Below are 25,621 nucleotides of genomic sequence, written 5' to 3'. Positions count from 1 at the left end.
TCCTGATTACTCACCTGTGGACATTCTCATGGAGGCTTCACCTCCCTGAGGCCAAAGATGACCCAGCCTTACCCAGTTCTATGCGTCCTCCAGCATCTAGTGCAAGGCCTAGATGGACACCCAGGGATAGTTGCTATATGAATGAATGAAGAGGTATGCTTTTAAAAATTACACTCAGTAAGCTACCTCTCAGTGCCTCTGATGATAATTAAATCTTTTACAGGGTCTCTGTGCCTGTGTGTGTACACATGTGTGTGTGTGTGAATGTAAGAAAGAGAAATAAGACTCTTTTCTCCTTGTTCTTCTCAGAGTGGAGATGACTCCTCTGAAGAGGAAGAAGGGGAAGTAGATAGTGAAGTTGAATTTCCACGAAGACAGAGGTAAAACCAATAACCCTATGTGACTGCTTTCAGTGTGGGCAGGGAGAATCCTGAGTTCGCCATACCTTCAGTTCCATCACCGGCCACTTTCTAACAGCCCTTTAGAGGGAAGTTTGAACCCACTGTGTTCTTGCTTTCCTGCTGGCCATTTTGGTAGCTGGCTATGCACTGCAGATCCTAGTTTATCCAAATTCACTAGATAAGAACTGAAAGATGGGGAAAAGAAATACGACTCAAGGCTATAATTGAGAATATAGTGGGCAGTTTGTGACAAATGGCTGTGCTGTTTTATGGGTAATTTTATTGGTTCCTAGTGTACCTCCTTGTATTAGTCTGCTCAGGCTGCTATAACAAAATACCACAGACTAGGTGGCTTAAACAGAAGACATTTATTTCTCCCAGCTCTGGAGCTGGGAAGTCCAAGGTTCCTGGTGAAGACTCTCTTCCTGGCTTGCAGACAGCAGCCTTCCTGCTATGTCCTCACATGGTAGGGGAGAGAGAAAGAGCATAAGAGATCTCATCTTCTTAAAAGGCCACAGACCTATCAGACTAGGGCCCCACCCGTATGACCTCATTTAACCTTAATGAAGTGGCTGAGCACATACACACACCTCCTAAAGACCCCATCTCCAAATTTAGTCATATTGTAGATAAGGCTTCAACATATAAATTTGGAAAGGATACAGTTCAATCCATAGCGCTTCCCATGCCTTGGATTTTATACCTTACCAGGTTAAGTATAGTTAAATTGGTTGATCCTCCTTCAGCCCATCCTTAGAAACAGCTTCCTGACTAGCCAGCAATAAGAACTTTGCTTGTAGGACCAAAGAAGGACCACACACCCCTACCCCTAGAATTAACAGCTGCTGTCAGGTAGAAGTATGGAAGGGAGTTTTCCTCCCAGGAGGCCTTTTCTACTGATAGGCGTTCTGTTCCTGAAGAGGAAGACTGTAAGAATACCCCAGGAAGGTTTGTGTACCTGCCCAGAACCAGGAATTTCCTGAGACCAAGGGACTCCCCATATTTTGGTAGATTGTATTCTGGGCCCATATGCCATGCACAAAACTGAAGTCTGTTCTCACCCCTGAGTTAATCCTACCACACTGCCATTGCTACCTTGTTTCCTTGGACACTATGTTTTCTCCTCTGCAGTGAGACTGAGCCTGGATACCTGTCTTTTCACCCTCTGACCCCATTTTACAGGCGTCACAATTACTTCCAGCATTTGTTCCTATGGTCACCGTTAACTCAGCCTACCTGATGGCTTCCCACCTTTCTTTCTTGTTATGATACAAATTTTGTTTTAAACCTGATGGTTTTGCATTTTTAATTATAACATTCTTCCCCTTGTCTCCCTTCTGGGTTACCAGCCTTGGGAAGCTGTGTGAGTCCTACCTTAACTTCCCTTTCCCACCTGGGCTTCCTCCATCTGGACTCTTGATGCTATCACTCCAGCCCATCACCTGGCCTGGTCATCAGCCAACCTCAGATCACAGGCCATCGGCATCACTTTGTACTAAGAAATACAGGAAGGTCAGGCAATGAGAGAGGGAGAGGCAGTCTTCATTTTTATTGTTTGTTTTGTTATTTTAAGACAATGTAAGCTAACAGCATTCTTATTTACTAGGCTCCTTTGTAAACAATGGGAGAGAAATGAGGAAGTTTTATAAATCCCCTCCCTGCTCCCCAGAAGCTTTGTCTCATCAGGGCTAAACCCCGAGTTTACCTGGAATGAGCACCTACTGCTGGACAGTGCCCAGAGCTAGAGAGTCAACGTTGCTTCCAAGCTCATTTCTGTTAGGGGTTGATCCACAGGGTGGTAACAGTGCTCAGCCTTCTGAGGCCCCTGTACCCAGTGAGAAATGCAGTCACCGCCAAACACCAGCGGTAGCCATCAGCTTTGGAGTGTTGTGTGGAGCCACATAAGCACAGAAAACCAAATGAAAAGGGAAACGCAGATTTCTCTCTCTGTTGCTTTAAATAGTTTCTTCCTTTCTGGATTTGGCTCTCCCTCCGGGGCAAGCAGAAAACTAGATCACCTCCCACCAAGGCTGCGACCAACAGACAGGAAAAACAGCCATTCCCAGGACTAAGTTCCTCTGGTTCTTTGTGGTTCTAGGCCCCATCGCTGTATCAGCAGCTGCCAGTCATATTCCACCTTCAGCTCTGAGAATTTCTCTGTGTCTGATGGCGAGGAAGGAAATACCAGTGACCACTCAAACAGCCCTGATGAGTTAGCAGATAAACTCGAAGATCGCCTGGCAGAGAAGCTTGATGACCTGCTGTCCCAGACGCCAGAGATCCCCATTGAGATATCCTCACATTCGGATGGGCTCTCTGACAAGGAGTGTGCTGTGCGCCGCGTGAAAACACAGATGTCTCTGGGCAAGCTGTGTGCGGAGGAACGTGGCTATGAGGTGGGGTCTTCTCCTCTCTTCTCCTCTCATCACTGTCCCCTTTCCTGCAGATCTTTGTGTTAGAACATGCTCAAGTCCCTAGGGCCTTTACAATTATGGAGAAGGGCCTGGCAACCCACTCCAGTATTCTTGCCTGGAGAATCCCCTGGACAGAAGAGCCTGGTGGGCTACAGTCCATGGGGTCGCAAAGAGTCAGACACAACTGAGTGACTAACACACACACATATAGGATAAAATAACTTCCTCTATGAAGTAAGTAGAAGTATAGTAAGCCCCCTATATATGAACCTTTAAGTTGCCAACTTTCGTGTTTGCGTGTCCAGTCACTTCAGTTATTTCCTGCGTCTGGCGTATATTGTCATGTGTGTGCATCCTTCTCCTAGCGGTTGTGCTTCTGTGTAATTTTACTGCACAGCACTATATAGAGTACAGTAGTGCAGTATCGATATTTTAAGCCCAGGATGTCTGGAAGCAAGCATAGAAACGGCAGTGATGTAGCTGGTATTACTGTATTTTGCAGGGTACTGTACTATAAGATTTAAAATGTTTACTTGTGTGTTTTTTATGTATTATTTGTGTGAACAGTATTATAAACCTATTACAGTACAGTACTGTATAGCTGATTGTTTTAGTTGGGTCCTTAAGCTAACTTGGTTGGACTTAATGAACAAATTGGACTTACAAATGTGCTCTGAAAACAGAACTCATTCGTATGTAGGGGACAGAGATGATAGAGCTTCCCAAAATGGGGTAGTTCTCCCAAATGAAGCACGAACATAAAACTGCTCAGGAACCCTTCACCCCGAGATGCAACTCAAGCATCACTTCTGACCCTATCTCCCAACCTAGTTGAGGGTATCCGCCTCCCTCCCCCAGGTCCGCACCAGCCCCTGTGTGCTGTCAGAACACACGTACCACTTCAGTTAACATATAGTACTGCCTTCTCAGAGGATGGGTCACATCATGGTTGAAAGTGTAGACCCTGGAGTCTGACTGCCCAGATGCCAACCTTAGCCTCCCGACTCACTCACTGTGTGATGAGGGGCGAGCCATTTAACCTCTCTGTAGGTCAGCTCCCTTATCCCATATACAGGCATGATAACAGCCTCTATTTCACAGAGGATTAAATGGATTAATGGATGTTAAAGCACTCACAGCAGTGTCTGGAACGCAGTGAACAATATATGTGGGACTGTGGTACACTATTTTCACTGTCTTTTTCATCGTTGTCATCATCATCTTTCTAAGTCTTCTTTCTCCGTAAGCCCCACAAGGACAGGGTCTGGTCTCATGTATGTTAGCCAGTAACCCAGCACAGGACCTGTCACATGGGAGGTGTTCAAAATACATTTACTGAGTAATTGGAGAAAGGAATTAAGGTCTTATGTTGTCTTGACTTTGCAGAATCCTATGCAGTTTGAAGAATCGGACTGTGACTCTTCAGATGGGGAATGTTCTGATGCCACAGTCAGGACCAATAAACACTACAGCTCTGCTACCTGGTAATGAAAGAACACCCACCCTGAAGATCTCATGACTATACTGGCATTTCAAATTCACCCTACCCCCAGACTCTTCCCACTCTCCCCCTGCTTTTTTGTCTGGGAGGAGAGCTGCCCCATCTTTCTTACCCCTAGAAATGAGCTGCAATAACAGGAACATGAGACTTCACAAATCTCTGGAGAAAAATATCCAAATGAAATTAAGTCTCACTGAACATTTCAATCAAGAATGGCAGGGATCTATTTTATTGAATATTCTAGCTACTGTAACATTGATATTTATTTTTGTTTGACATTTTAACACTTTGTACTGTAAAGAGTGAACTATATATGATAGAGAAAAAGACAATAATTTCTTGCAGAAAGAAAAGAGCAAAAGGAGGAAAGGAAAAAAAGTGAAATTTAGGAGCAACATCCTTGGGAGTTTGTGGGACCAGGAGGTATTATTGCTACTTGAACAGGGGACCAGTTCTTTTGGCTGTAAGTGACTGAAGAAGAGCCAAAGCAAGACATACTGAGCATTTTAGAAAACAAAGAGCAGCAGAAGAAAAGCAATTCCAGGGAACTTGTAGAAGACCACACTAAATTCAACCAGCTTGTCCAGATGGGAGATGCAAAGACCTAGAAAAGTTTGGTGACCAGCTACTGGTATCCAAGGTCTTTGAGGGCATGTATTCAAAACTGTGTATGTAGAAGCTGATCTCATTTTTAAAGTTTAAGCAGCATTTGGTAGTGAGACTTGCAGGTAGTGTCCAACCTTGTCCTTGACGAATATTCCACTTTTTACTGCTGTCAGTGTCATGACCTTGGCAAGTGTGTTACCTTGACCAGTGTGTTGATCTTTCAGACTTGAGTGCCATTTTCCTGTATCCTACTTCCTTCCTACCTGTTGACTATGTCTTTTAGGGAAGAAAGGGGCAGGGGAGGGAGAGCCTGAGGAAGAGAGAAGGATAAGACAACAGTGCTGGGAAAGCAAATGTGCAGTTTGTGAAAGGACATGCACAGAAGGTCTCAGTTTAACTACGTGGAGAAGATGGGAATCACCCCTCCCTGGGACCAGGTTGTTTGTCTTCTAGAGTTTTATTGACTTAAATGGAACAGTCCTTGAAAGCAGCTAGGAGGTGTATGAGTCTGCCCAGTGTCCAGTCCCAGACCATACCTTATGTTTGTATTAACTCATTCTAACCCCAGAAGCTTTCGTGAGTGGCTGCCACTGTCAGAAAAAAGGCAAAACAGGCAATTTGCAAAAGGCAGCCCCTTCCCCCACCACAATAGCTTTTCTGTTAAATGCTACTTGTAAAATGTATTTGGCTCCATGCAAATTTGAATAACTGGATTTGGAAATTCACAGAAAGAACAACTGATGCTAAGCAGAGATTGGAAAGATTTTATGTTGTCCAAGGCCTGAGGTCCTTTCTGTCTCCAGAATCATGGGCTCTGAGAAACAAACCAAGGTATCTGCTTTAAGGAAATTTTAATCTAGAATTTGATATAAAAACAGATGTTGGCCTAGTTTCTGTCTCCAAGATTAGTCACTGCCAAACACCCTTTCTCGGCTCAAGACCTAGAGAGGATGGTTTAAACGCTTTGACACTGCATCAGATTGGACATCAGGCAAGACTTAACACACACAGGTATTAAACCATTTCCAGTACAGGTAAAAGCATCGCCCTCCTCCAAGTGACACTGATTGCATCAGCCAAAAAGCAAAAGCAGGAGGGAATTCAGAGCAGTTCCTTTTGCTTGTTTGATCCCTCCATTTGTTTACACTTTATGTTGAGACATTGATTTAAAATTTAGTGTCTATAATTTATAGCTCTTAGGTAGGATGAAGGAAAATGTTTAACTTATACAGAGAGCAGTATTGTTTCATTAAATTATTCCATTTTGTATGAATTCTGTAGCTGGACTACATGAAAGATCTTAAGTTATGGCATTATTATCATTGTTACTTTATTTTATAATAATTATTATCCTTCTCATTTTCTGTCGATCAGAAGGTGTGGTTTACGGTGTCGCACAGTGATTGTGTTGATTGCTAACCATGAGTTATTATGGATTTTTATGAAGGAATGAAAATGGAACTGCCATGTGGGAGCTCCCTGGTATTCGTCTTAGCTGTATTCCCTCATTTTCTGTGTACAACAACAATCATCTGAGGATGCGGGTACTGCCCTGAGGCCCAGTGATTAACGCTGTGATTTTGACTTGATCACAAAAGCTCCTAGGTGGGCAGATGACTGAGCGGTGGACAAAGTTCCAAAGCTGTACACTTTCTAAAGTTTCTTAAGAAATAAAATCATGCGATCCATTAGAAGCACAAGAGAATTATTTAATGCCCTGAGAGAAACAGGCCTACAGGGAACCTGCCTGGGGCCTGTGGGATAGTTTCGAGAACTGGCAACATGGTTTGTAATCTCCTTCCTGCTAAATCCCTTAAAACCAACCTTTTTTCCTCCTAGTTAGGAGAATAAAAAAAGGAAATAGATGGCATGACAAAAAAAAAAAAAAAAAATGCCTAGCTGAGGTGATGATTAGAGAAGTTCTAGCCTGAGGCCTAATCTCTCAGTCACAGAGCTGGAAAAGCACTGTTTAAAGCCCATATGTTTCATCCTCTGACTTCAGACCACACTGTACTGTGAATCTCTGGCTCATTACTTCTGAGAACAGAGAGGCTACAACTCTGTGTCCTCTTTCTGTCCAACATAAAACACTGACCCTTCAGCTTTTCCAGGCCTTTCCCACCTATAGTGGCCAAAGAGAAACATGAAGGTCAATGTGTCTTATCCCTTTCAGTGATGATCTTTCTGGAAAATCCACTACAATACCTCATCATTTTGATACCTTTTGAATTCCCATCTGGACTGCCTGTCATGATAATGCCATATATCTAACTGGATTGACTGTTAAGAGCGTGTTAGGGCCGCAGACAGTGTTGAATCTTCAGGTCATTCACTATATGGTCAAGAGCTGAATAAAGTTCCACATTGAACATTTTACTTATTTTCTTTAGTAGAAGTGACTAGAGGCTTCAGAGAAGAACAGTGTCTTTAGAGAAATGCCTTCTCTATCCCAGGCTACCCTTCATTGCCTGCTTTGAAGTAACCAGGACAATTCTCAATTGGTGTGTGTTTGAGAACAGCCCCACTGTCATCTGAAGAGTGTGGAATGAAGAGCTCAGGGAATTTAAGAGCCAATTCTTCAGTCTGACAACTGGGCGACAGCGCTTTAAGGAAACTCCCAGGACTATGATTTCAAGCTTGGTTGCAGATCAAAAGTTTAACCCCCCTGGGATGAATTCCACATTCGTTTAGCATCTGGTTTTGACTGACTGCAAGATAATGAGTTTTAATTTGTGTTGCAGATGAGCATTTGATTCGCATCTATTTCTAGATCCTGTCCTCTGAACAACAGTTCCTCTTAAAATTGCTTAGCAGAGGGACTGAGAAGCCTGCATCCCCTTTGAAGTTACAATAGACCTTACTACTGCTAAAGCCTGCATCTCCTTTGAAGTTAAAATAGACTTTACCACTGCTAAAGTTTAGACCTGTTTGCTAGATTGTGGGGAGCACCTTCCCAGGGAGGTGAAGAGCTAGCTGTGCTATAAGATGTTTTGGTATGACCTACTTGAAGTTCAGATATTTAAAAACTTTGGTATCAACAAATCTATCCTTCTAGAATTAAAGATATTTTTAGTTGTATTTAATTAGTACACTGGAGTTCCATTTCAGGGCCTCATTGTACTGAATTTGCCTCTTATCCAAGTAATAATAGACTTGATGGTTTGGGGTTTTCTTGGTACAACCTAATTTTAAATGCCCTCTCCCACTGTGGAGCACTGATGTTTTTTTCAATGTGAATGTATCCTTACTGACAAAAGATTTACCTTTTTCTTCCATGCCCTTATGTCTCACTCTCCACCCCCTTTTCTTAAAATGTTTCTACTTGAACTTCTTGCCACTGAATTCTACAAATTCCAAGGAATTCCTGCCCTGCTCTGCTCATAGTAGAGTTTGCTGTATTGTGTTTCATTTTTCTACCAAGCCAGAAATCAGAATACCACCACATACCACCATCTACTATCTTCACGCTCAGTATCCCAAACTGTGTTGTTAATCACCATATTCTTTCCTGCTGAGCCTGGACACAACCTCCGAACCTCTCACAATACAGCACTTGGAGCAATAATTACCACTTGATTGGAATGGTGTGCAAGGGGAGATCTATTTGCTGTCCCACCCTTAACCTCACAATTTCCTAAGGTGGTTCGAGATCTTGAGTTAGCCCACACGGGAGAATGATGGGATGTACCAGTATGCTGCTTATAGGTCCCACCCTATGGCCAAAGGGCAGCATGAAAGGCAGGAAAAAGGCTCCTCCATGCCTCCACCCATTGCCCCTTTGGTGTATGTTTGCAATTGAATTCCAAAATGCCTCTTCATTTACATCATTTCATTGTGTTAAATGAGCCTGTTCCTTACCACCTTCTATAAGCAGAGGGTTAATTAAGAAGTCCTAGTTGCTTGCTTTTTCCTTAGATTCTGTGAAACTGAGGTACCAAAACGATGTGGCATCCTTTTTAAGACTTTCGACTTGTACTGTCAGTATGAATTGAGTGCCTGTCTAGGCAGCAAGAATTTTCTTCATTGCTGATTTCATAGAAAAAACGCCCTAATATACTCACACCGCCAGTGTTACCAACATATACAGGCTAGCACAGAAGAAATCACATTAGTCTGCCTGTTTGCATGTTACAGCGAATACTGCAGCACCTGTTCAAATTGGAACGGACTAGACTGCCAAGTGGAGGACCTTTGTAGAAACTGGAACACTTCTCAGGAACAGGTGGCAGAAGAGGGGAGCTCACTGTTCTGAGAAATAGGGTTACCCAAAAGGAGTTGGGTGAAGGCTTCCCTGTCACGTGACCAGAGCACACTGGCAGAATTTCCCACAGAGCCAAGTCCCCTGGCAGGCAGCAAGGCCACTGTAAGGGAAGCGAGTACTAGTCGTCCAGTCGTGTCCGACTCCATGTGACCTCATAGACTGTCCGTGAAATTCTCCAGGCAAGGATACTGGAGTGGGTTTTCATTTCCTTCTCCAGGGGATCTTCCCGACCCAGGGATTGAACCCAGGTCTCCTGCATTGCAGGCAAATTCTTTACCATCTGAGCCATCAGAACAGGTACTGTGAGGAGACTTCCAGCCAAGTCCCAGGCCTGCTCTCCAGAGCCACTTCACAGCACTCAGGGGAATGCTGGCTCCTGGCCCTAGGCTGTCACCTGGTGACCAGGCAGATGGGGTCCTCCAGGGGTTGCAGGTCAGAGGGAACCCCCACCAAAAGGTGCAGGCTAATAGGAAGGAGTCCTTTACTGACCGTGTTACTAGGAGCTCGCTCCCTTCGGAGTGCCCACTTCTTAGATTCTGGAAGTGTGACAACCCACTTTGATTCTTGATTGCAATAAAATGTGAGTTCAGTTTGAAGCAGATTAACTTCCTTTTTGAAGTCTCAAAATGAACTCCCTCATCTGCGACCTCTGTGGCCTCTCTCAGTTCTCCTGCTCCTTGTGCAGGTTCTGATGCCGGCTCTCCCTCTTTGTATCGACCAACTGTACAGTGATGGGAACAAGAGCGACTATCAGAGCAACCAAATGCATGGAATTAAAAAGTGGACGTCAACTGTTTTCTGTCCTGTCTTTTCCTTAGGGACTGCTTGTGTCCTGGGAGCTACCTTCACAAGTTTTAGAATTTGTCAGGGAAAGGAAAACTTTACATGACTGGGTTTCCTGTAGCCCGGAAAAATAGGTGGTGAGAAAAGCTGGTTTCTGTGGCATTTTCATCAGACATATCCACAGAAAGAAGAGACGACCACCATGGTGTGATTGTCTCTTCATGATTATTCTGCCACATCTGAGACAGGCGCTCTGCTCCTTCCCCACAGCTTTCCTGCTGTCCACCTTGCAGCTACTTCTCTGGTATGAAAACCCGACTCTCAAATGTGCCCTAAGAGGCAAAAGGCAAAAATGAAAATCTTCCAATGCACGCAACTGGTGAGAAATCCAAGAGTAGAAAGCTAAGACACACTGGATTGTCTGATCTCAGGCAATCCCGAATCCCACTGGCAAAGTTAGCAACGTGCACACACACACAGCACACAGAATACATATGTCCATTTATTTGGGAAACTGCTTTGCCTGTAAAGTCACAACTGCTAAGGCACATTGTTGCGAAGTCAAGGGGGAGGAAGGAGAGAGACAAACCCAAGGATCCAGGTAAAGGGCAAAGGGTACAGGCTTTCAGCAGTGCGGAGAGCTTCCAGTGTCTCCCCTCGCTTCTACCACAGAGCTTCAAGTCCAGCTGGTGTCCTCCTCATGCTCTTTCTTGTTCTCAAGCTTCTTTTAAAAGAACACATGCTTAAAAATGAAGTACTTATGTTTTTATAGATTATACTGTGTCCAAAAAACACTGCTTGGGAATCCATTCTTTATAGTGAACAAGTATTCCCAAGAACTCGTGTAGAACAACTGATCTGCATTAAGCCTTGGCAAGAGTCTTGGCCAAGTCAAATCAAAAGCCAGCAGATGGTGCCCAAGGGCAAGAGTTCTGATAAGAAATGATGAGTTACTCCTGTGGGGCACAGGATCCCAGAGCTGTTCATTTTAGGTGCCAAGGTCCTTTTGTCCTTGGAACTGAATTGATCTGTGCCAATTACAACACTACAGCTATAGAAAGCAGACAGCTACAGATTCGTTAAAACACAACACAACAAAGTAATCCAAAGCCAAGTTTTCTCCTTGAATTTCCCTGAATTGAAAGATAAAACAGAATTATCCCTTAGTTATTCTCAGGAAATGAAAAAAAGCATTTGGAGGGTATGCAGGCTGGTACCTGCATACCAGCTGGTACGGTGTACCGAGTCCCTTCTCCTAACAAGACAGAGGAGGCATTCTCACACAGAAAGGACAGACTAGAAAAAAGGTACTGATGGTCATTTGGTTCAGGTGAGTCAAGGGCTCTGCACAGATAGGTAAGCACTTCTCCAGAACATATTCATAACATACAGAGTGAGCTGCACTGATATTTAATAGTCTGATTGCAATCAGCTAAATTGTCTGGACATGCAACCAAGAGGAGATGTGACGTGGTAACACCAGTGCGTCTGAACAAAGAGCATTTCAGCAATCACTGTGCTTTTGAGCTGTACATGGAAATTGTATGCAGTTTGTCAGCTTGTTTCCCTTCATTAACGCAAGAGGTAGGTCATCAGCAAAAAAAAAAAAATATATTGAAGAAACACTCTTCAGGAGACTAACAGGAAGTGTGGTATCAGTGATGTAGGTTCACGTCATTAATCTACATTTAGCATGTCCACAAGGGACGAAAAAGGATAAAGCCTGTCACGACAGACGATCCCTGCGCAGAAGAGGCACGCCAGACAAGGGCCGTCAGCATCCTCTCCCGAGACAGCTCAGGGCTTGACAAGAGGCCAGGATGACACACTACCCTGAGTTCCTTGTTATTTAATAAAATACAAACAGGATTTCCAGGGAGGCCATCCATTTTGCAGAGTGTCTTGCTAAATCTTGGTTGGTTTGAGAATCTGATACGATTCACCTTCCAGAGCACAGTGTCCTTCGTGACAGGACAGGGCACACAGAAGAACAGTGTCCAGATCACCTATTGAGAATAATTTAAAAACAACGAGGGGCTTCAGAGGACCACATCCATTACATACATAAGCAACAGAGTCCAGGGAGATGGCACCCAAGAGACCCAGATCACGTGACCTTCCTACTATTCAGAGAATGAGCGTTGCTTGATTCTTTCAAACGTAGGTCTTTCTGACTAACTTTTTTAATGAGGGTTCCAGGAACTAAGGCCACCAGGGCAATGGCCAGCAGTTTAAAGGCAGTTTCCCAGGAGAAAAGAGCATCCAGAGAGGTGAGGGTGGACAGGATGGAGCCCGTCTGCACACAGATGAAATTATATGGGATCAAACCTGGAGGAAGAAAAGGGACATCCTGTTACTCTGGGACAGGAAAACGAAGACCAGTAGTGCTTCAGAAAATTCACCAGTAATTCACAACAGTGACTCCAGTTTCATACGTGACTGTTGCACAATTCTGACTCCTAAACATATTTCCTCTTTCCCTTCTTCTCTTCCATTCCTTCCCCTCCTTTCCTCGCTTCCCACTACATTTGCCTCATTAAACAAAAGGACTTGAGATGGTCTGCTAAGATTTAAACTTTTTTTTTTAAACGGGAAAACAAGAATAAAACAAAATGAAGAATAAACAAAATTAAGGCAAAAATGCATAAAGTTCACTCCCTAGAAGCGTCCCCAGATTTGGTTCTGAGTACCCAACAGCCCAAGCAAAGAGAAACACCAGCATTATGAGTTGTGCAGTATGCCCAAGATAAAAACAAGTTTCTTAGAAGTAGTAGTACTATTTCATACTCTGTACTGTCTGTAAGACGTCATCGAATCCACTGGATCCCCAAAGTGACTGGTGGCCCAAGAGGCTGACTGTATCACAATCCCCCGTGAAGCTGTTAAAAACACACTCTCAGGCAGTGCCCCAGGGACTCTGGTCCTCTGGGTCTGGGGTAGAGCCCAGGAACCTGCATTCGAACAGCCTCTCCTGACTCCTACTCCCAAGACTCTGATTGGTTTGGGGCCCCCTGATGATCCACTCCTCTTCTCTAGCGGATGATGCCTCAAGATGAGACTCATCAAGGTCATATAATCTGTCAGAGGCAGAACTAGAACCCTGGTCTCTGGAGTCCTTCCAAGCCTCGTGCACCTGGTTAATTACAGGCTGCTAATAGAGATACAGAGGCACTCTCATCTAAACGCTGGTCTAACAATTAGCTGTGGTTGATTCTGCTTCGATTTAAGATCTCAGCTTCTCCCAGGAATTCCCTATTAATAGCAACTGCTCAACCACAGATCTGTCGTGTTTGACCCAGAGGCCTGAGTAGTCTTTCCCTTCATTTCTAAAGAAGCTTTAAGAGAGACGATCCTTGCCTTTGGCTTGGAGAGGGTGGGGTAGTTTACTTCCAGTGTGGAGAAAACAATAGTCACTGATTTCACAGGATATTAGCCATTTTTCCATTTAGATGAAAGTGGTCCAAAGCTGATACTTAAACACTGCTGTCATCCTAGCCTCGCATTTAGCCAAGTGGCTCATTGAGGGTAAGGAGCTTGCTGAAGGTCACACAATTGTCAAAAGGCAAGAAGGAACTAGCTCTTCCTAAGGCAGATCTTAATGGAAATAGGGGCCAAAATCAAACAGGAAGCCCTTGCTCTGACCTTCCCCTGCCTCCACCTTCTCTTCCACCCACAAACCTGAACTCTGCTTTCACTGAGCCCTTACTATGGGCCAGGTCATGTGTTACACAGATTTCTCTTCTAATCCCAGGGCCTAGCACAGTGCAAACACACAATAGGCATTAAATACAGGTACAGAATGAACAATCCCTAATTTTTCCAGAAGTATTTTTATGGGTTTTCATGTTCAAGCCCAAGTAGACCTGCTATCAGAACAATTACGTTAGACAAGGCTGGATGATGCTCTCCGTGAGCCTGGCTCACAGAGGCAGGCATGTGCCCATGATGACTGTGAGACTCAGACTTACACGCTGTGTCTTACCGATAAGAACAGAGAAGAAGAACTGCACGATGGGGATGTTCAGAATCGGGGCCGAGAGGTTCAAGAACCAGTTTGGCGTCATAGGGAAAAGTCTCAGAAACAGTAAGAAGAAAAACAGGCTGTTTCTGTTCTCCTCCACCTGAAGCCAAAGACAAGGCCATTAAGAAGCAGAAGAGTCTCCAGCTGGTGAAAAATCTGTTGGTGCCAGGCACTGTTCTAGATACTTCTCATATTCTATAAATTCCAGGACAGAGATTGTTTTCCTCATTTTTAAAAAGGAAGTGCCTGGGACTTCGCTGGTGGTCCAGTGGTTAAGAATCTCCTTTCCAGTGCAGGGGATGCAGGTCTGACCCCTGGCTGGGGAACTAAGATCTCACGTGCTGAGGAGCAACTAAGCCGGAGTTCCACAACTAGAGAGCCCAGGGACCACAACGGAGACCTAGTGCAGCCCCCACCTCCCCAGAAATGGAGGTGCCTGAGGCTCAGAAGTCAGGAACCTGCCCAAAGACACAGAGCCGGCAGTGATGGAGCTGGAGGCTGAGCTCAGGCCTTCATCTCTAGGAGACATCAATAGACCCTCTGGAGCCTCCTGCAGCAGGGCAGGGGGGCACTGTGGGAAACCCCTGTACCACACTCCCCTCAGGGCCATGCCACGACTTTCTAGGGACCCGGCACTCAGAGGTGCCCTCTAACCTTACCTTCTTCTGCAGCAGGAACACTTTGTCAGGAAAGTAGGAGACCACCAACTGTTTGCCAAAAACACTGGAGAGCAGGTAGCAGCCCGTGGCACCCACTGAGGTCAGCACGCAGCACAGCAGAAGCCCCAGCCAGGGCCCAAACAAAGCACCGGCTAAAACATTCTGCAGAGGAAACAAACGCTCTGCATGAGGACATCCGCCAGCTGCCAGCCATCTCGTCTTGAAGCCTGGGAGGCCTAGGTTCCCTCCTCCTTCAGTTATTTTCCTGGACAAAAAACCCTATTCCCATTGTAAAGAGATGAATGAAAGGCGATGAAAGAACTGGGAACTACAACCCTGGCTTCAGTCTTCTCACCCTTAAAACTGGGAAGAGGATTAAAACCTCAGAGGACAAGACAGAATTAAATGGGAAAATCTACGCCTAACACCCAGCCTTCCACATGGGCTGTGATAAGTCCTGCAGACCCTGAGGCTCTGGGGAGGCAGAAAGAAAGCTCTCAAGTTATTTTTTGCTATTCTAAATGGACACAAACCATGGATTTCCCCTTAGTTGACCACATGAGCTTTACAGAATGTCTTGTGTTTCTTAGCTTTCTGCAGGAATTACATCTCTGTGGTATGCTAACCCTGGAAGTTTTGTATTGACCAGGTTTCTAGCTGACACTCAAAAAAGCCTACAATGAACCAAAAGGGAAAAGTGAACCAATACTTCCTAAATGCAGTCTGGCTGGTAGACATCATCCTGCCAAACATGGAATCCAAGAGAGAAAATAAAAGGACCTGGAAGCGAGAAGGTGGGGATCTCCTCAGCACCTCCAATGTGTTAAGGACTTGACGACATGTCCAATTTAATCCCCAATATGACCCTGTGCAGTATGCCAGCCTCACCTCATTCTACCAGTGTGAGATTAAGTATGGTGCCCAAGGCCACATGAAGAAGAAATAGGAGGCACCCCCAGGGAGCAGCCAGCTCTTTGCCCTGCAGAGGGATCAGCTCAAGAGAGAAAGAGAGATGGGGGCAACCCCAGGAGACAGATGGCCTCTAACCTCCGGCACCACACATGTCCCCATCTCTCTTGGCGTGGCTATGTTTGCTTTTCTTCCAGTTGCTAACAAAGACACTGCTGAGGCAGATCCGGCCTGAGCTGAATGTTGGGGCAGGAGGGAGAAGCAGGACAGAAGGAAGCTTTCAAGGCTGCCTGCTCAGTGCCGAAGCCGCTGTGTGCCAGGCGCACCATCACTGTGTCAGCCCTTCTGCGGCCACTAGGTCATTTAATCCTCCCACGGCAACAATCCCAGGGGGTTATGTAGGAGAGTCTCTGTTCTACAGATGAGGAGGCAGGGCTGGAGAGGTTAAATGGTTGGCTCACTGTTACACAGCTGGGGTCTAAACCTATCCAAAGCCATAATCTACATATACATTTATACCAGCCAGCTTACAATGCTGCTGGGAGGACAGCAGAAATTCTCTCCTGTATCACCTGAGGTGGAAGCTGGTTAGAAGCATCCAAGAGCCCACGCGCAAGCCTGGATCTAACACTGCAGCTCCCGAGAGCCAGGGGGCTGCCTGGAAAACCAGAGTGACTCGTCCCCACCACTCCAAGTGAGTCGGAGGTTTCCCGACTCTCTCCAGCCTAAAAGCACCAGGAACAACCTGCATCTGTTCATCAGACGCTTACAAAGGCACTTCCCTGTGCCAGGCAAACACACAGGCTGTGAACAAGGAACAGGCCCAGCCCTCAAGGAACTCACAGACTAGTGGAGAAAACAGATTTTAAAAGAAAACCAACATGTAGAAGGGGAGAGGTCTCAAGGACGGTGTTCCACAGCTGTCAAATCCTTAGAAACAAAAGCAGCAGACTTGAGAGGAAAGGCAGGCTCTGGAGCTGGAGGGTGGCGGGTGGGGCGAGGGGTCAGACCCCAGCCCTACCCTCTCCTCGCCTTGTCATCAGGGACTTAACTTCTCACCATGCACTTCCTTGTCTGTAAAATGCAGATAATAGTGCCTGTTACTGGCTCCTGGGAGAATTAAATAATGTCGAGCGGGTAGAGCAACTAGGACAGTGCCTGACACAGGGAAAGCTGTCAACAAACAATAGCCACGGTGGCCTGTCCTCTGACCTGTAGGCTCTGCAGCCTAATGGCCCCTCTGCAAAGAAGAACGTGGCTTCCTGGGAGGCAGGCACAGGAGGAGGGCAGGATACTGACCAGGAAGCTGGACCCAGGGATGGCAAAGCTCTGTTTGTAGAGGTAGGCACTGCAGAAGAGCAGGAACACGTAGACCTGGTGTTCCTTTCGGTATTCTCGAAGGACCTCGGAGAGTTCCCGCAGCTCAGCCAGGTCCGAGGGAAACCATAGTGACCTGGAGATTTGGAAAAGCAGATGGAAACAGTCGAAAACAGCCTCATACCTAATAAAGTCACTTGCTGTGTCTTCTTTCCAAAACAGATTTTTAAATGTGCCCATCATCTGGTCTGCTGGGAACCAGCAGATGTGGGAGGCTAGGATGATGGATGACCTGATATTTGTAACACAGTGGAGGCAAGAAGAGCCTTGGTTTGGAAGCAAGGGACCTGGCGTAGCATCTGAACTCTGCTACTATCCAGTGGTATGATCTCAGGCTAGTCCTTGAGCCTTAGTTTCCTTATTGGAAAAATGGGAGGTTAATGGTGGATAATCACTAAGTTCCCTCTTAGCTCTCAGATTTTATGGACTAGTCTTTTTTTTAATTTTTAATTGGAGGCTAATTGCTTTACAATATTATGTTGGTTTCTGCCATACAACAACTTGAATCAGCCATAAGTATACATATGCCCCCCTCTTGAACTTCCCTCCCACTCCCCACCCTATCCCACCTGTCTAGGCTGTCACAGAGTACGGGGTTGAACTCCCTGTGTTCTACAACAACTTCCATTAGCATCCATTTTACATACAGTAATGTATATGCTTCAGTGCTACTCTCTCAATTTGTCCACCCTCTCCTTCCCTCGCTGTGTGCACAAATCTGTTATCTATGTCTGTGTCTCTATTCCTGCTCTGCATATAGGTTCATCTGTACCATTCTCTTAGATTCCATATATATGCATCAATACATGACAGTTGTTTTACTGTTCCTGACTTCCTTCATTCTGTACAACAGGCTCTCAGTTCACCCACCTCACTAGAACTGACTCAAATGTGTTCCTTTTTATGGCTGAGTAATACTCCATTGTATAAATGTACCACAGCTTCTTTATCTACAAACAATAAATGCTGGAGAGGATGTGGAGAAAAAGAAACCCTCTGGCACTGTTGGTGGGAATGTAAATTGATACAGCCACTATAGAGAACAGTACGGAGATTTCTTAAAAAACTAGAAATAAAACTACCATATGATCCAGCAATCTCACTACTATGCATATACCCTGAGGAAACCATAACTGAAAAAGACACATGTACCCCCAATGTTCACTGCAGCATTATCTACAATTGCTAGGACATGGAAGCAACCTAGAAGTCCACTGACAGATGAATGGATAAAGAACTGTTCCTAAGAGGCAAATGGACTAATTTCTAGGCAAGTATTAAACGCCCTGAATTGCCTTCCTTTCCAGGGGTAAACTCTCCCCCCTAAGCTTTAGGCCAAGGACAATTCAAACTTCACACTTAAGTTACTAGGTAAAACGATTGCTTTATCAATCACAAAGGAGCCAATTAAAGGTTCCCTGGGAAAGTGTATTTGTCCCACACCATAAACATAATCTTCTTGATAATATGTCAGGCTTGAAACCAACCCTTTCAACCAGCCTGCTTTTCACCCTGCTCTCTATATGGTCCTCAGTGTACTCTGATTCCTGTACAAGGGTTACCCTGTACAAAGGCTACCTTGCCTCTGCCATCTGAACAACTCTGGAATCCATCAATGATCAATTACACGCAAACCCTCCTGGTTCTCATTAGAATGTTTCTCTTACTCTGACACCCACAGCACAGCCTTCCCAGCTAGAGCAAAGCAACAGTCACTGAAAACAGCTGTCCTAATATTCAAACATAAGTAACATACATCCTCATTATCTTCACAAATAGTAGGCCGGTTTCACGACAAACCGGCCTGGTAGGTATTTGTACCACCTCCTGCAAAAGGAAAAGCTGAGACAACCAAGAAGATACAGTCGATAACTAATTAGTGAATAATTTAAAGTTGTCCATCAACGTTTTTCCTCAAGCCCGATATGCCTTCAAGTCCCAAGGGCAGATCTGACCAGAAGTGAACTGGGGAGGACGAAGGAGGGAGGCTGAGAGCAGTCTTTACGAACCGGCTGCGGGTCCACATCGGGGCGAAGGTGGGATGCAAATAGGGGTCAGGCCTGGGCCTGGGAAGGCGACGGGAACATCGCTCAAGAGGCGATCCAACTGGGGGGAGCAGAGATGCTCCAGCAGGATCAGCCCAAAGTTAGGCGCGCGTTTCCCTCCGCAACTAAAAAAAAAAAAAAACAAAACCAGAAGGCACCAGACCGCACTCCCGCGCGGCCGGCAGCGAGCAGATCCCAGCCAGGGCCAGGTCCCGGCTCCAGCTCACCCGGCCTGCCCAAGACTGAGCCCCAAATCCCGGCCTCCGACGCCGCCGATCCGGGAACCCGAATCTCAGGTTCCCAGACCTCATCCTCGGACCTGGCTCCCTTCCTCTGACCCGAACCTCGGACCCAGTCACCGCCGCCACGCACCTGTCTCCAGCCTCCTCGGCTGAGACCAGAGTCGACGCGCGAGGCAGTCGCGTGGACAGCAAGTACAGGGCGAAGGTGCTGCCGGCGAAGACCAGGAGGAGGCCGAGCAGGGAGTGCATCGCGGCCCCTGCGGAGCGTCCTGGAAGTAACGCCAGGAACCTCGCTGCCTGCCGGCTGCGCCAGCGGAGCGGGTTAGCAGACGGACAAGGGCGGTGTCTGCTCCGGGCCCCGCCCCCATCACCAGGCCCCACCCCCGGCCCGGACTCCATGAGCTCCTGGGTCTAGAATCCGGCAGAAACCTTCCTTTCCCGGGAGCAAGGAGGGAGGGTGGTTCAGGATGGGGAACACGTGTATACCTGTGGTGGATTCATGTTGATGTATGGCAAAACCAATACAATATTGTAATCAGCCTCCAATTGAAATAAATTTATATTAAAAAAAAAAGAAACCTTCCTTCCTTCTGCTCTTGCTTCTGTCCTCTTTCCGTCTGTATATATTTTTTATAGTTTACCTCTGTCTCTTTCTCCACTTATTTGCTGGGTCCCTGCCAGGCGTAAGGACGTCCAGGGTGAATCAGGAACCCTGACCACAGCAAGGTTGCAGTCTAGTGGTCAAGATAGACTTGTTGACCATCAGCTGAACCAGAGGCTCCAGTCCAGTGTGGTGGGATAGTCAAAGTGACCACGGAAATAAAGAGAATTTCCTTTTATTGAACTCCTACTATGTGCCTGGTATCCCTAATCCTCACAACAGTTCTGCAAGTTTGGTTTTTTGTCTTTATTGAACAGATGAAAAATCTGAGTCTCAGATTAAGTGACATCCCCCAAGAGAGCCACAATTAGAATCCAAGTCACCCTGGGTCCAAAACTAGTGGTTCTGTACTGCGTGGATTCATGGAAGAGGTGGGGTTTGAGTTTACCTTAAAGGATGAGCAACATTTCCACAACAGAGACACGAAAGAGAAGGTGAACTGGGGACCCCAGTAAGGGGCCAGCGTCTAGTGTCTGTGAAGCCTAAAGGGGTGAGAAATGAGACCGTGGCAACAAGCTGGAAAGCATGGAAGAGCAGCTAAGTAGTTGGATTTTTTTTTTTAAATATTGTACATGAGGAGACACCAACAGAGGTGTTTAAGCAAGAGAATGATTTAGTTCCCATTTTAGGATGTTTTCCCTGGCAGATGATTAGGCTGCATTCTGAGTTGGTAGCTGATGAGAAAGGATGCAGGCCTGAGCCAGGACCACAGTAGTGGGGAGGAAGATGGACAGACTGGGAAGAGTTGAGTTGGTAGGACATGACTAACTACATGGAGAATGACAGAGAGGACTCCAAAATGTCAAAAGCCTGGACAACAGAAACATCCTTGTCATATCATTCAAAGCTCCTCTTGGGCTACATATAGAGGACCTGTCAGAATTCAAAGTGTACAAGGTCCTAACAAGCCCACGTCCAGCAATTTAACCCATAGATGGGCCCTTAGGCAGACAAAGATGTTATGTTCAAGGGTATTCTGTCGGCTTTGTTTTGATATGAGGATATTGGGAACAAGCCAAATGCCCATCATTTGAGGACTATCGAGGTTAATTATGGTATATTCACAAATGGAACAAATACTAAGCAGCTTCCTGAAAAGGGGAAGCAGCTCTGTGTATCCAGATACAGTACAGTAGCCAGAGAGATGGGTAGACTAAAAATCAAACAAGTTGCAGTGTTAGACTATATTATGACTCACTTGTAGGAAGAAGAAAAAAGATACATTTTATATTTTCAAAATTCTGGGATTTGCAGGAAGGAAATGAAATGACTCAATGTCTGGGATTTGCATCAAAATAATGGGAAGAAGGGAGAAACAATGACTTTTTAACTCCATTTCTTTCAGAAGAAGGCTTTATTAGCATCTTTATCTTACCCAAGTTGTTGAAGACAATAAAGATTTTAAACTTCACCTTCTTGACCTGAATCTGAATATAATGGCTAGTAAGAATATAAACAAAACAGTATTGGCCATTGAGTTGATAATTACTGAAGCTGGGTGATGAGTGCAGGGAGGTGGATTTTACCATTTTCCCTATTTCTATGTATGTGCAAAGTTTTCCATTTTAACACTTGTGTGGGACTGTTCTCAGCCCTCCATTCTTTTCTCCCTTCAAATCTGCCATTCCAGCTGAACACACATGATGTTAGTTTGTGCCTGTGACAACTTTTCTGCCTGAAAACTCCTATTCTTTCATCAGTACACAGGGCAATGGTCACCTCTTCTGAGAAGCTTTCTCCAGCTCCTGCAGTCCAAAAGGCTGTTCCTTCTCTGTGCTTGGGGCCACCTGTGAAGTGTCTATTCCTGCGGGCATATACTGTGCTCCAGCGTCATCACCCATCTGCCCAGGAGACAGTGAACACTTCTGTAAATGAGACAAGGTCTCACCATCCTGTGTCTGTCCCAGCCCTTAACCCTGTGCCTGGCTTTTCATTGGCACTTAATAGAAAGTGAAGTCGCTCGGTCATATCTGACTCTTCGCGACCCCGTGGACTCTAGCCTGCCAGGCTCCACTGTCAATGGGATTTTCCAGGCAAGAATACTGGAATGGGTTGCCATTTCCTTCTCCAGGGAATCTTCTCTACCTGGGGATCGAACCCGGGTCTTCTGCACTGTAGGCATGCTCTTCACCGTCTAAGCCACCAGGAAAGCCCAAACTAAAAAAGGTCCTACCAAGATTTGAACTCAGATCGCTGGATTCAAAGTCCAGAGTGCTAAACATAACACACTTAATAATAGTTGGTTACATCAACGGACCAGGCCTAGGGAGGAAACGACTGGTTGTTTGGTTTGGAACATGTTGATTCTGAGAAGTCAAAGGAATATAGGAGGAGGGAAACTGAATGAATAATGACACTGAGCCTGGGCCGGGGATGTGCACAGCTGAGAAGAGGAAGAAAAGCTCCTGTTCTCAAGGGCTTCACTTTGCCTTTGGTTGGCGGAGAGTATGGAGAGTTACAGAGCATGATATTGCTACAGAGGAAACAATGTGGCCAAGCTTCCAGAAAAGCAAGTATCATCATCCCTTTTATGGATGATGGCTGAGCAGGTATTCAGATGGAGTCACTTTAAGGGCTAACGAAGTCCAGAGCTGTGAGTGTCGAGCAGGACTGCATCTCAAACATCGGTCCCTTCCAAGCCCATGCTCCTCGCTCCGCCTGGCACTGGCACCACCTCTCAACGCACAGGTGAAAATCCAGAGCTTGGGCTAAACATTCATACGTTCTGTCTAGAGGAGACAGTTGAAACGGGACAGGGGGAGGTCTCTTAGGGAGACCATAAGAGGGAAAGTAATAGCAGCTGACCCCACAGGAAACCTTTTACACACATGAATGTATTTATCATATCACGAGGCAGGGGCTCTTTAAAGCCCCCGCTTTAAAGTCCAGAGAAGGGAAACTTAGGTGAAGAGAATTCAGTAGTCGGGGGTCACATCCCAGCAGATAACAGAGCCTACCCGCTTACCCTATACTGCCTTTTGCAGAAAAGACTGAGATCAGAAGCCTGCTAAGGAAATAGTAGAAGCGGTGAAAGAGAACACGATAGCTCATTCAGGGATGTTAGAAGAGAGAGAGGGTGGTGGGTAAGGGTGTACTAAGGGCCCCAGAAAGACTGTTAGAAAGGAACCAGTGCTGTGTCAGAGTCCGTGGAAAAACCCAGCAGGGAGACCTGAAGGACTGTGGGACTCCGCCACCACCAGGTGGAAAGGGACTTTTGACAGCTCATTTGGAAGACACAAACCTAATTTCCTATAGGCTCACTGCCCAAGCCCCTGCTTGCTGCCCCTGACCTATCCCCCTTGCCTCCTTTCCTGATTTCTCCTGCTCAACCCGTCTGCTTTGGGGAAGAAACCCTGGACTGTGCTCCCCACTACCAGCCCACCTCCAAAATGATCATGGTCTCCCTTCTGGCCCCCAGCCCAGCACCTGCAGAGCCAGCTGCAGCCTGCACAGCCTCCACTGAGGCCACTCACTTACAGCACATGCCAGGCAGCCTGTAAAGCACAGCAGCAACCCACCACCAGGGACACATGTTGGACTGGGTAGCAGGTCAGGGTAATGGTTCAGGAGTGGGAAGGAAGAAAAGCCAAGAGGCTCCAGTGAGAATGAATTAGCCCGTCACTCCCTGTGGCTCTTTGTCTTAGGGCTCACCCTCCTCTTCTGGCTTAGCTCTGATCAGACCACATGGCTTTACATCCCCATACCTGCTCCAACAACCACCAACAAGAACAGGATGGACACCTGCCTCAAGAGGAAGACCCAAGGGCCAAGTCCTCTCCCTGGACTTTGGAATTGGACCACCTAGTGAGTGATCTCAATGATCCCAAGGACCCCAGTGACCCACAGCTGCCCTGTGGAGTGGGTGGAGCTGATGCAGAGAGACCCACGGCAGAGCACAGGGTTAATAAAGTCCCATGGACTCTTGTTGCTGAAGGCTCCAGGGTGGCCACCATCCCTGCTCTTCCAGATGTCTGATGGTTCAGCTCTCTCTTGGGTCCACACGTCCTCTCTCTAATAAAATCCAGGCTAATATGAGTGGATTTCTGCTGCTGGCATCCCAGGTCAGGAATGAGAACACAGGATAGGGGTCTGAGGGTGGGAGGTTTTGGAAATAAGTATGTTGATGTCTAAACCAGAATGGAGGTGGCTCCCTCAATACCTGAGGATAAATCCACTCCATTCTGCTCAACAGACATCGGTGGGCACCTGCTTTGTGCCTGGCATTGTGGTAGGTGCCAGGGCAGCAAAGACAATAAGCAGCAACTGCTCCTGTGGTGCTCACAGCCTTGGAAGAGATGCCAACATGGAAATACATTACAATATGGCTGAATACCAGCTGCACCAGTAGCACATACAACGCTGGTGGCAGACTGGGTGGTAGAAGAGAGCCGTGGAAGAGCAAGCCTGGCCCAGAGTCACCCAGAAATGCCTGAGGATCCTGGAAGGCTTTAGCTGAGGTGCAGAAACAGGGGGGTGGGCAAGGGCAAAATCTCCTTGGCTTCAGGATAGGTGAGCTTGCTGCAGGATGGTATCGGGACCACCTGAAAGTCGTGATGAGGAGCGAAAACAAGAACCAAGCTCTCTCTCCCAGGAAGCCTGCGAGGTGGGCAGTGGACCCACAGCGACAAAAGAGATAAGAGTAAGAAAGGTGCCCGGGAGAGAGGTCCAAGGCAGAGAAGGGTGGGCGCCCCCAGGGAGACAGGCTGTAGCTGGGGTGGAGGGCCGGTCCTTCCTCACAACCAAGCATGCCTCCACAGGGCTTACGAGATAATGGACAGTGTTCATTTAGTATTGCCTGAGCTCAGACTACATTGTAGGCATCACACTAGGCACACGGCCTGTGCCTGGCAGATCAGTTTAATGGAGAAGACAGACATTAATCAAATAATCATACACACACATGTTTAAAAAAAAAACAAACACTAAAATAGCTATGGAAGGAGAGGTCCAGCAGGCTCTATGGAAAAATGAGGGCCGGGGACACTCCCCTGAGGAAATGACCATCCAGTGAAGGTCAGAATGCTAGGTAGGAGGAGATACAAGTGAATAGAAGAGCGAACAGGGTAGGCTACAGTTTAACTGCATCTTTGGCCGGGGATTCAGACAAATACACTAACAAAGAGAAGGAAGAGAGGCAAGGATAACTGGAGACAGAGTCAAAAGTTCCAGGGGCTTGGGAAGAAAGATTCTGAGAGTGGTCACACCTGTCACTGCCTTCATTTCACCTGATCACTATCACGTGAAACTCACTGAAATCCACCTCCACTCCAGGGACCAAGCTTCTTTCATTTATTTATTCGCTCATGCATCCTCCCACTCCACAGTGAGGTGGATACCATGCTAGGAGATGCCAGGAGAAGAAACTCAAAGAAACCCACTGGCCTGAGGAGCGTATAAATCGATGGAAATGCTGTTCCTGGCATTTTTCTGCTGTTGTTTTGATCCCCTGCTTACCAAGGAAGGCAAAGAGGACAAAAAAGTAACTATGCTAATCAGAATACAGGACCAGTTAAACTCTAAAAAGAAATCGGAACCTATGAGCATCCAGATCTCTAAGTCCACCTCTGCTGGAAACATGGGACGGAGGAAGGCTGATAGAATGTCCAGGTGGGCAGGAGCATCGCTGAGCCTTCCTCCTTCCAGAGTTCAGACATTCGCTGCAAGCATCCCACACTTCAGTGGAACAGACTCTGTATTTGCTGTGTATGTATAAATAAAGATAAGACGTGCCACACAGAATA

The 25,621-nt window shown here is 46.3% G+C and overlaps 2 protein-coding genes across 11 annotated transcripts in view; one reads left to right on the top strand and one right to left on the bottom strand.

Annotated features, from left to right (window-relative positions):
• The window catches only part of MAP3K13 (mitogen-activated protein kinase kinase kinase 13), a 160,208-nt gene extending 150,234 nt beyond the window's left edge, over positions 1-9,974 (top strand). For 5 of the 7 annotated variants that reach the window (XM_069558527.1, XM_069558556.1, XM_069558538.1 and 2 more), the window contains 3 exons: positions 310-380; positions 2,500-2,797; positions 4,202-5,525. In XM_069558527.1, the coding sequence (XP_069414628.1) occupies positions 310-380; positions 2,500-2,797; positions 4,202-4,303 (471 nt within the window). In that variant the 3' untranslated portion in view covers positions 4,304-5,525. Of the gene's footprint in view, positions 1-309; positions 381-2,499; positions 2,798-4,201; positions 5,526-9,868 lie in introns of those variants that run through there. The other 2 variants (XM_069558519.1, XM_069558510.1) reach the window with 1 other exon arrangement.
• A 476-nt stretch (positions 9,975-10,450) lies between these two features.
• TMEM41A (transmembrane protein 41A) lies at positions 10,451-19,579 on the bottom strand. 4 transcript variants are annotated; one of them, XM_069558673.1, is made up of 6 exons: positions 19,350-19,533; positions 18,942-19,102; positions 16,768-17,008; positions 14,647-14,808; positions 13,949-14,087; positions 10,451-12,294 (listed from the first exon to the last, which is right to left on the bottom strand). In XM_069558673.1, the coding sequence occupies exons 2-6, from the start codon at positions 18,956-18,958 to the stop codon at positions 12,074-12,076; spliced, it is 780 nt and encodes a 259-aa protein (XP_069414774.1). In that variant the 5' UTR covers positions 18,959-19,102; positions 19,350-19,533; the 3' UTR covers positions 10,451-12,073. The 4 variants fall into 4 exon arrangements, with proteins under 4 accessions (XP_069414774.1, XP_069414775.1, XP_069414773.1 ...); XM_069558674.1 differs by having other exon boundaries at positions 16,855-17,008; XM_069558672.1 differs by lacking the exon at positions 18,942-19,102 and having other exon boundaries at positions 16,855-17,008; positions 19,350-19,579.
• Between the last annotated feature and the right edge of the window lie 6,042 nt (positions 19,580-25,621).

This window comes from Ovis canadensis, chromosome 1 (genome assembly GCF_042477335.2).
Source record: "Ovis canadensis isolate MfBH-ARS-UI-01 breed Bighorn chromosome 1, ARS-UI_OviCan_v2, whole genome shotgun sequence".
In the NCBI taxonomy this organism is placed as follows: domain Eukaryota; kingdom Metazoa; phylum Chordata; class Mammalia; order Artiodactyla; family Bovidae; genus Ovis; species Ovis canadensis.
Note: the sequence above shows the minus strand (reverse complement) of the source record. Positions and strands in the feature narration are given on the sequence as shown.